We start from the raw sequence: 10,966 nt of genomic DNA, 5'->3' as shown, positions 1-10,966 counted from the left end.
AGATTTCTGACAAAGTAAACCGTCAATATACATCCGAAGTTGTATTTTATAGAAACTGGCCGAGCAGTTCCGAATGTACAAAACACTGGCATGTAGTTTCAGATAATACTATAAAAAAGGTTAAACGTATTAGTAAATAGCATCGTTATTCCTACTCTATATACCATTTACCTAGGAATTTTTGAAGAAAACCAAATTAAAAACCAAATCATGATGAATCGTTTTATTGCACAAAATAGCACACTGTGTATATAATAAATAACATTATGTAACAAATGAAGTTAATGGATGAGTGCATTATGGTGCTAAATCATAACTTGGTTTCAAGTCATGTTAACCAAGGGATCAGTAAGTATACTGTTACACTAAATCAGTATATACAGTGTATTTTATACACGCAAAATGTTGTTATAACTGTCTAGACATAAAAATATCACGATCGAACTAATGAGACAAATCCCGGACAGCTTAACACGCATTAGCCTTAACATAATCATTAACAATTGCTTTTTGTAAACAACACCAATACAATTAAACTTAAACCATTTTGCTGAATTGTTCTATAAAAAGGGCAACTATTGTAAATAGTATGTTTACTTATACGGACTTTAAATAACATTTCTACTCATCTGAATTTAAATAACACAATACTTGGAAATGAATGAGTGAGATCAATTAACATCAATTTATTGCCAAGTTCTGTGTAATAGCGTGAATTAGCATAACGTTTAATAGTTTTCTTACGTAAACCGTACGTCTATCATTGACGCACAAAACCGCAGCGTAACAGCGAGCAGGAAATAAGAGACAATGCGTTTGTTAGTTTAACCAACGTAATGAAATTGTTCGACCATTGTATTGCAGAAATCTAGAACATACATGAACATATGAATGATTGTTAAATATAGACAGAATTGAATAAAAAATCTTACTAAGCAGAGGGATGTTCAGTCAAAGTAGAAAAGGTTTTGACATTCTAAACATGAAATTACCAGAAGACTTTTCCACCCCTGGGGTTCCCTTCGAACGGGCTCTATATTATTACTACTGATACTTCTCAATTTGTGTGAAAATCTGTTTAAGACCAGTGTTTATCTAGCCTGACAAGGCACTTCAAAAATGTAAAACTCCTGTAGCAGAACAAACGTTATATTAACAAAGTAGATACCCCGTGAATGTTTTCCTTGATAAATAAATAACAACGTTTTACACGACACTATTATGCTGTTGGATTGTCCGAACGATTTTACTCCAAGAACGGCAACTTATGGTATCTCATAGCTCTTGCTGTCCTTCTCATACGACTATTCCGTGGCCCTTTGTTTTTTTTATAATCACATGGATTGGCTCTTGAGTTGACACATCCCACCCCTGACAGATACCGTTCTCCCCTTCTACACTGGAAGAGCATATATGAACCTCTGACACACTTGGCGAAGACGTGGCACGAATCCACACAGTCCAAGAACGAGTTATCCACACAGTTTGCATCAATGTTATTGCAAGGCCGGTCCACTGTGCATTGAGGACTAATTCTACATCCTGGAAAATAAATAAATAAATAATAATAATAATAATAATAATAATAATAATAATAATAATAATAATAATAATAATAATAAATAAATAATAATAATAATAATAATAATAATAATAATAATAATAATAATAATAATAATAATAATAATGATAATAGTAATAATAATATACAAATGTATCTATCACCAATTTAAAAACGTTACACTAAATTTTTTTATAAAAGCAGCTGATCCAGCCATATTCAACAGATATATTTAATGAACTATTGATCGTGTTTTATTTTCTCGGAAGCTTGATTACACATGGGTTAAACAAGTACATTCAACCAACCTGGTTTGACTACAGGTGCAGGGGGGGTTATCTTTTCTCTGGGAGCATCAACGGATGGCCAAATCCACGCGGTACTGTAGTCACAGTAAAAACTCATTATCACCACCTCTGTCGATACCTGGGGGCAGTCCTTTTCCTTTGCAAAGTCAAAAACTTGTAAAACAGCATCGCCAAATGAATTTCCGAACTGAAGAGGGTGACCTCCTGAAACTTTGACTGCGCCAGAGCACGGTCTGAAAACGTCAGAACCAGGTACTTTGCAAATTGGTTTGCAGACACGGCCACACGAGTCTTGAGCGTGTAGAATGGACACAGATGCATCGGTGGGTGATAGTGGTCTTCTAACAGCCACATAGGCAGTTGCAACAGTTATAGCCAGACGTTTATCCATAATTGCATACTCTTTATACACGCCTTCGTAATTGAGGCCGACAGATTTGATGTATATTGTGCTGGTCATTGAGTCCGATTCCAGACATTGGTCATAAGCCTTTGGGTCTTCTGGTCGCTTTGATAGATACCGATTGACGTTGGAGTAAGCAGATGGTGAATATATATCTCCTCCCAGTTTATTGATTCGTCCTCGTTGAACTGGATATGAACCATAACTTTTGAAATCCGGAGGGCGTCTTATGATTAGTTTGATTGGTAGGTAAACCCATTGCGCGGTGTCACTGTTACTGTTCATACAGAACGTGTTTTGAACAGGCTTTGTTTCTTTAGGTGGGATGTATATTGGTTTTGTGAAATTCGCTTCACCAAGCACGCAGGGTTCACTTGTGGGTTTTGCTTGTTCAGCTTCCCACTCTTCAACTTCCCTCAGTGTCCTGCCCACGCATCTGAAAGGATCTTTGTTCACGGATGTGTCTTCATTCTTAACGCATTTCAAGTATTTGGAACCGCAACCGAGCTTTGGGTTGTTGCAGGTCGGAGTGGGTGCATATGTAAAAAATTCCTCCGTAAAAATGTTACTCAATCCATCAAGAACAGTTAGATTTTCAAATCCTACTTTTGCTTCAGGAAGCTGAAGTTCATGGGAACCCATAGTGGTTGGGTTTGGTGGATAGTCGGTTTCCGCATCAATACCGTGGCGCTTTTGATTTTCTCTAAAGTCTTCCCATATTTTGTCAATATACGCATGGTGCAGCCAAAAGATAGGGTCGAACACGGAAGAAGCCAGGACAGCCATCTGTCCATCAATCCATCTGTGAATACCATTGTGATGGAATTCCAAGTCGTGATCAATGTCGGAATCCTCACCACAAATGTCTATCATTCTATGATGCTTAGTTATGTTATAAATCATCATGTCGTTGAGAAGAGGCCCGTCAGTACCAAGGTTTCTCGTGATTACGCCGGTAGTGGAGTCCCATCCATCCAGCATTATCCCTCCCTTAGCCTCACCCTGCCCGGTCCCCATCAACCGCTCACTGAACAACGCGGATTCTGTGGGATCGGTCATGTAGTTGTCAAGGTCTGATGCCCAGTATGGAACTGTAACCTCGGAAAACTGCGGCCCTTCTTCCCGCAATGCGTTTTCAAAACTGAAATCACATGCAATATATTATTAGTTCAATTAATCTATAATGATCGAAGTATACACATATTGTTAAAATATGTTAACCATTTGTTTACAATGACCAAACAATCATTAATCAATAACAAACCAAGTATATGGATCAAATGCAAACAAAAACAAGGGAACGCTTATTCCATCCATGATTTGTCAGGTTATCCTGACAAATTGTTATCTCATTGTGAGCTATATATTATCGATTCTGGGCAAGTCCCTGACAGACTGATTGCCTGACTGGTTCGCCGAATGACTTACATTTGAATATAGAGTCTGTGCCACGGATGAAAGGCGCAGCCACCGTGTGCGGAAATGGCCGTAATGCCAGTGTGCATCTCAGCCATAGCGTCGTATTTGTTAGGGCTGATCGTCTGCAAAGAATACAATAAAGGTTTCATCATTTTACAGGTGTGTACTCAATTTCGATTTGCTTTTGAATGGTTTGTCTTAAATGACAACGATGGTCTTCCCTCTTTAAAGCGTGCTTATTTCTCCAGCTTACAGCATTGCCAATTGTCTTAATTTGTCAAGTACGTTTTTTAAAATTGATCGCGTAATTGGCGTACCGTATTTTTCTTCGCGCTGTTAACAGCTTCAAAGAAGAGATCGCGTTCTTTGTCAGTCATCATTCTGATTTCTTTCCTCACTTTAGGCTTCGTTGGAGGACCTCCAGCTTGTCTTTTTTTCCTCCCCATTCTTTTCATCTTTATGTCGAATTTAAAATCTTTGGCGAGATGGTTAAAGTAGGCCCTGCACAAAAAAAATCGATGAGATATTGCATAAGTGATTCATGATAACATCTGAACGGCCGTCTGTCCGTCTGCCACATTATGTATGTTTTTTGTTAATAACTTACCGCTCAAGATTTCAAATTCATTATTTTTAAACTTCCTAACAGTAACAATATGCTCTTTTGTGACTAGTTATGCGTTCTCAAATACTGTCAGATACATGGCCATTTGAATACTTAGTAATAATGACATACAACTTCTTGCTCAGTGTTAGCTTACCTAGCACTCGCGTGTGCTCCTCTGTTGGCATTCAACTCCACGGCCTTCATCCACATGTAGTTGTTATCACAGTAGTGCTGTATGGCGCCTGCCGGGGTGCGCGCCAATGTTGTCTTACGTTTAAAATATCCGAAGCATTGCGCGAGGTGAAGCGGCACGTCTGCGTTCTCCACCAGTCCGGTTGCCAAGTGGATCATCGCAGTCAGAGGGATCAGACACAGGACTGCAGGCTGCATCTGAACACGGAAACAAACATTTGAGTTGTTCAGGTAAGATAAGATAAGATAAAGTTGTATTTCCATTCAAGGATCACAGCAACATTATATAGCAAATACGTATAAAGCATTGCAGCAATGAAACACTATTGCTATAGTCACCGGCGTCGGTATAGTTGCACAATATTTAATGATACGAATCGTTGGACATCATTTTGAACTTGAAATTTCACATACTTGTTTGCGTAACAAGAAACTGTTTTCAACGTTGCCATGCACTGTAGAATCGTTACGTGATTGTTTTATGTTTATTTAGATGTATTATAATTCAACAATGTGTTAATAAAACGGTATATGTTGTTACTGTAGGTGTTGGCTGTTAAGATATAAGTACCATCATCAGGTTTAAATATGTTCGTTTGTGACATAACGTTAACAAAATCAAGATAAAAGTTTCAAACGTTTAAACATACCTTCAGTCCGTTCTTTGTTACAACTGCATACAATATAAACAAATATATAAATAGATAATTAGTGCTAGTTTGAACGTTGTAAAAAATATTTTTATGTGTTTGAGTGTTTAGTCCAATGTTCAATTATCTCTGCCGAACATAACTAGATGCATAGCAATTTTATCCGAGCGTTCATTAACGGAACACCGAAAATCCTCCAATCAAAACGCGAGAAAACGTAAGTATTTGACATTCAATTACGGTCTTACAATGTCGTCTGCTTTATGTAAAAAATGACAAACAAAAGTTGTCTTATGACGATAAAGCGCCCTGTGATTGATGAGCAGGTTGTTTTACTACGTAATGAGACTGGAGCGATTGGTTCTCCTTGCCTCATGCCTGAAACAATCGGACTTTACCGCTGTAATCAGTGGTGCATTTTATGACATCGTTCACGTTTCGGCCGTTATTAACATACTGTAATGCTTTAAGCCGTGCAGTTATGGTACACATTCATCATGGCATTTAAAATAAAGTAATGATTGTCTAATTACAAATAAACTTCATGTTCATAATTTCGCATTCTATTACGAACCTTTAAATGTATCACTTTATGTTTTTATTTGTCAAACGTTTACGTAGTAGTAAAGGAGGTCCGGTGAAGAATTAAGTCACACGTAATCGTTTAAACAAACAAGTTTAAAGCCCATTCAATGGAGTGAGATGGTGTTTAATGGCAACACACCTACATTAACTTAATTTGACAATTACAATACAACATTAACGCACGTAGTTGTTTTGTTGGCGGAAAATTATTATTAATTGTTATAACATATCATATTTAATTGTCTTTAATAATACACTATATTTTAATCTTCATAAATATCAGTCAATGTAAAACATTAACTGTAAACGTCACACAGTGGGTGTCATATGATTGGTAGTTTAATGATTACATGCATTGAATGAACAAAACGATTACATGCAATAAATGAACAACATAACGGCTATGATTGATTGAACTACGTTTGCAAAATATATCATAATCGACCTCAGTTTTATGTACATTACTTCTTTCAAAAGAGAATGTAACACTAAGATGTATCGCCTTGGTATTTGATCAAATAGATGTACAAAATTAAACAGCAATATAATGGCGTGATGTTAACGTTAAGTTGTTTGATTTCGAAAATATGACCTTCAATGTCCAGCGTTTTCGTATCTTAACAGTCCGTGCGTCAAATCCTTGCCAAAGATTAAAAAATATAAGATTTGGTTACACATAATTCGGTAATTGTAGAATATATCATATCCTGGTCAGAATGTCTGTGTGCATGCTATCTTACACGAGTTTGAATATTGGTTGTTTTGGGTCGAACATAGGTCACTAGGTCAAATCTTATGGGAAAAAAATGATTTCAATTTCCTTTTACGTTTCATAAATTCTCTTTGTTCTCAAATCTAGTAGTTGTCTATATGATATTTACGACTGTTATGAATATTGGTCGTTTCTGGTCACACGATCAACTTTAATAACACAATCACCATCATCAGCATCATCAGCAGCAGCATCAGTATCATCAGCATCAGCATCAACATCAGCATCAACATCATCATCAGCATCATTAGCATCATCAGCATCACCAGCATCATCATCGGCGGCATCATCATCTATAGCAGCAGAAGTAGCAGTAGTATTATGCGAGTAGTAGTAGTAGTAGTAGTAGTAGTAGTAGTAGTAGTAGTAGTAGTAGTAGTAGTAGTAGTAGTAGTAGTAGTAGTAATAGTAGTAGTAGGAGTAGTAGTAGTAGTAGTAGTAGCAGCAGCAGCAGCAGCAGCCGCGCAGCAGCAGCCGCCGCCGTCGTCGTCGTCGTAGTAGCAGTAGTAGTAGTGGTAATAGCAGCAGCAGCAGCAGCAGCAGCAGCAGCCGCCGTCGTCGTCGTCGTCGTCGTAGTAGTAGTAGCAGTAGTAGTAGTGGTAATAGCAGCAGCAGCAGCAGTATCAGTAGCAGTAGATGTTGTTGTTGTTGTATTAACCAAAACAGCGACAGATGAAGTAGTACCAGCTGTAATACTAACACTTGTTGACCTAATATTTATTTAAACGTGTCGGTTCTGTTCGATAGGGGTCATTATTCAATAGACACGACTAGTGGGGAGTCATTAATTTATAAGGGGAGTCAATATTTTACACGAGCCCCCTTCTCTACAGAATAATTACCTGGGGTTGTGTCTCTATGGTGGTCAATATACTTCCTTATATCGGCTATAATGTGGCATATCGCTTTGACCATTCGAGTGTATATTATTACCTGGTTATCATTATGTGCATTGTGTAAATATGTTGTTAACATATCAACATGTCACAACAAGTGCTCATTCAAATATCATGATTTCTGTTGGAACATTTTGAGTATGTCTTCACATTGTATGTTATATTTCTCAGACATATATTTATAATATAACTACAAATCGTTGACAAACGATAAGAATTTGATGCCTTTTGATAGACACTTTACCTAATTTAATTCCTTTCGGACATTACATGAAATTATCTCATATGGTTTAAAATGATTTGTACATAATTTCTAACTTATATCTATGTAAATGCGTATTAAATCTTGAGTCAAGGTCCGATGTGTACATCTTTGACTGAGTTATGACCCTTTAAATGGTACCAAAAAAACCCACAATATTTCATCGTGTCCACAACATATTGATGTTTTGTAGAATGGACTAACTCGACTTGATTTTAATTCGTGCTGATTGTCACTGTAAAACCAATGGCTTGTGCTTAACAAAATATTCGTCGGCACCACAGTACTTTCTGCCGTTACACATCATACATACAGTGGGGAAAATTCACTTACAAAGAAACGTTTACATGCATATGTATGAGACAGGAGAACAACTCTTCTTCCAATGAAATTGGATGTTGAAATTAAATAGACTTCAATTAAATACGTTTCAATAAAAATGGACTGTCAGTTGCCTCTGCTGGCGAGTGGTCAAAGCGGCTTTTAAAAATACTTTAAAATAGTGATCAAGTGGACCGGGAACAATTCGAGCTTTCGCCTGAATTCTTTTTTTCTACGATAAAACAATAGTATGAGTGTCTGCCTATGTGAGAGTCAGATTCCCAGAGAGATTTCCTTGCGACACTAAAGTAACTGCCTCATTTACGTTCATGATTACGATATTTTTCTAGCAAAATCGCCCACGGTACACAGCGAATCATTCTATTAAGGTCAGAAAGTTGTTTTATTCCTCTCAGATTTTGTTGTTGAAGAAAACAGATCATAGTAGGTTAAGGTCAATTATAACTTTCAGACATACTTTCAGACCAACCAATCAATGTTTCTGTGAACTTAAAGCTATATATCTACTACATCGTCGACGTCACCGGGTTGAATTCTAGACATGAGGGTGATGCCTTTTATCAGATAATATGCCTTTTGAGCAAAAAATGGTTTGTACAAGTAGTAAAACGCTTATACAACGGCATAACACAGTCAATGATTGGCAATTTTAAAAAGATTGTTGCCTTTTTAAAATAAGAGTCCAAGGTAATGTGAGCGAGGTTTCATATATAAAACTCCACACATGCGTTACTTCCTATTATGAACCAACACTATACAATTGCCAAGGGAAGTCACAGCGTAGGAAAATTCTAATTAAAATAGCTAATTACCACAAACAATCGGTTGAAGTCAAACCATAGGTGCAGTCGCACAAAAAAATAATACTTTCTTACTTTTTCAAAGAAAGGTGTGATGAATCTTCAATTTGGTGTGGCCTTATGTATTTTGGGCGATTTCTCATAAATACTAGAATGTTAATTTATATTATTTTGTAATAAATTTGTATTTTTTGGCTGTTTAACAAGAAAGCTATAAATTTCTCTTTGCTTGAACGATTGAACTTAGTATGAACTGTTTCCCACTCGCGCTATGACATCATTTAAATTTCCAAATTGTAGTTTTAGACGCTATATCATTAACGTTTTTAATGCTTGTAATGAATTGTTCGAATATAATTTTGATCAGATAATAAAACAGTTATCCCTTTTTGTTTAAATAAATTTTGATCTAGTAATAAAACAGTTCTTTCGTGGTTATTTGGGTAACAGTCATAACTGTTGTCCTAAAGTTTGGTGTCCCTTGGTGTCGGGGTTGACATTCATTCTGAACTGTTGCACACGGGAAATGGGCCTCGGACAACAGTTGCTATTCCCCCCCCCCCTATTCCCCCCTCCCTTCACCACTTAAACAGTTTTGACTGTCACCTACATAACCATAAAATAACCATCAAATAACCATCAAATAACTCTATACTTTATCCTATCACGTTTCAATGTCAACGCTGAAATTACCAAATATCGTCCTCTGTGTTGAAGCTGAACTTCTGATATAATTGATATCACATGTGTGTTGAAATCGTGCGTGTGAAAAATAAGGCATCCAAATAAACAATAACCTGTACATATGGTTCTTATACGGTCCACAGATATCAGAACAGAACAGAACAGAACAGAACAGAATGTTTATTATCTTATGCATATACAGCATATCGATGATTCAATAGAAAGTTTAGGCATAACGTCAAGAAATGTACAAATAAATATACACGATAATGAATGCATGTACAAAGTTAACGAAAACATTCAAGTCAGTGCATGATAGTAAACATACATAAAATAAGCTGAGAGCGATATGTTAACAAATACAATTGACAGGACTGTGATTTGCGTTATTAAGTTATACTATTTATCAAATTAAGACGTTTAATAAAACATTTACACAAGAAATTAGATAAACTGTTTAGAATCGTCTTATTTTTAGTTGACAGTAACTCCACAAATTTAAACATGCTTGGTCGAATCCTATATCTTGGATATCAAAACAATGCTTATTTCACCATATTACCTTTAAGAAAATTGTTCAAGTGGTATCTTTATATAATTTTTAGAAGGCGAGAATGTCAAAATGAATATTTAAATTAGGGGCGGCTATTTGCCACTACCTAACCCTCATTCGGAACACCTCGGCCATTTTCTATCAAAAACAACCTCGGATGTATATGGACGGTTAACAATGTCAGAACTAGTTCCACTTTAACTACGCTGTAATTAGATCGCGTAGTAATTTCAATTTAGCAGTTGAACTTATTGACTTAACTATTGGGAATCTTTTTTCTTGCAATAATATACTTCACTGGCAATCAATTCAAACTTATATACAAATACACGTTGAAATACTTCATTTCATCAATAATATTATTCAAAATTTAACAAACTACATCTACTGGTATACCAATATACATCCGAGGTTGTTTTCAATAGAAAACAGTCGAGGAGTTATCAATGCCTGACCCTTACAATTAACCCAAGTGACGTATACAATAAGCCCCGCCTACAACGGCTAACGGATGTTCTTTAGACTTTACGTTCATTTCATCTAATTTTCAGCATTACCCACCACTACCCACTAAAGTGAATTGTTTTTGCGACATGTATTTTTAGAATATGGTATGGAATCCTTAACATTTTGGATATGGGTGTAACTTTCTAAAATTAAATAAGCAATAGGCGTTGTAGAGATCGGGACGGCCCAGGGGTAAAGTGCCCGCCTCCCGACAAAGAGCTCTTGGTCCCGAGTTCGATCCATGGTCGGGGAACGTACCTGTGGCCTCTTACAAGGACACTCAGTACTGGTTAATTTGACACAGAAGCGGACTCGAGAGTCATTTAAAATAAACGATTCGAGCTCAAATAAATTGGTATAAACAAATGGGCCCTAACCTCTGTTATGTTTTTCCTCATATTGTTTGAGTTAACTAACGTTATTTT

The 10,966-nt window shown here is 36.5% G+C and overlaps 1 protein-coding gene across 1 annotated transcript; it reads right to left on the bottom strand.

Moving 5' to 3' along the window:
* Positions 1-208: 208 nt before the first annotated feature.
* On the bottom strand, positions 209-5,299 carry LOC128243711 (uncharacterized). Its single transcript, XM_052961631.1, has 6 exons — positions 5,141-5,299; positions 4,453-4,688; positions 4,009-4,192; positions 3,701-3,813; positions 1,870-3,413; positions 209-1,542 (listed from the first exon to the last, which is right to left on the bottom strand). Exons 2-6 carry the CDS (start codon positions 4,686-4,688, stop codon positions 1,247-1,249), a joined length of 2,373 nt encoding a protein of 790 aa, XP_052817591.1. The 5' UTR covers positions 5,141-5,299; the 3' UTR covers positions 209-1,246.
* Between the last annotated feature and the right edge of the window lie 5,667 nt (positions 5,300-10,966).

This window comes from Mya arenaria, chromosome 8 (assembly GCF_026914265.1).
Source record: "Mya arenaria isolate MELC-2E11 chromosome 8, ASM2691426v1".
Taxonomy (NCBI): domain Eukaryota; kingdom Metazoa; phylum Mollusca; class Bivalvia; order Myida; family Myidae; genus Mya; species Mya arenaria.
Note: the sequence above shows the minus strand (reverse complement) of the source record. Positions and strands in the feature narration are given on the sequence as shown.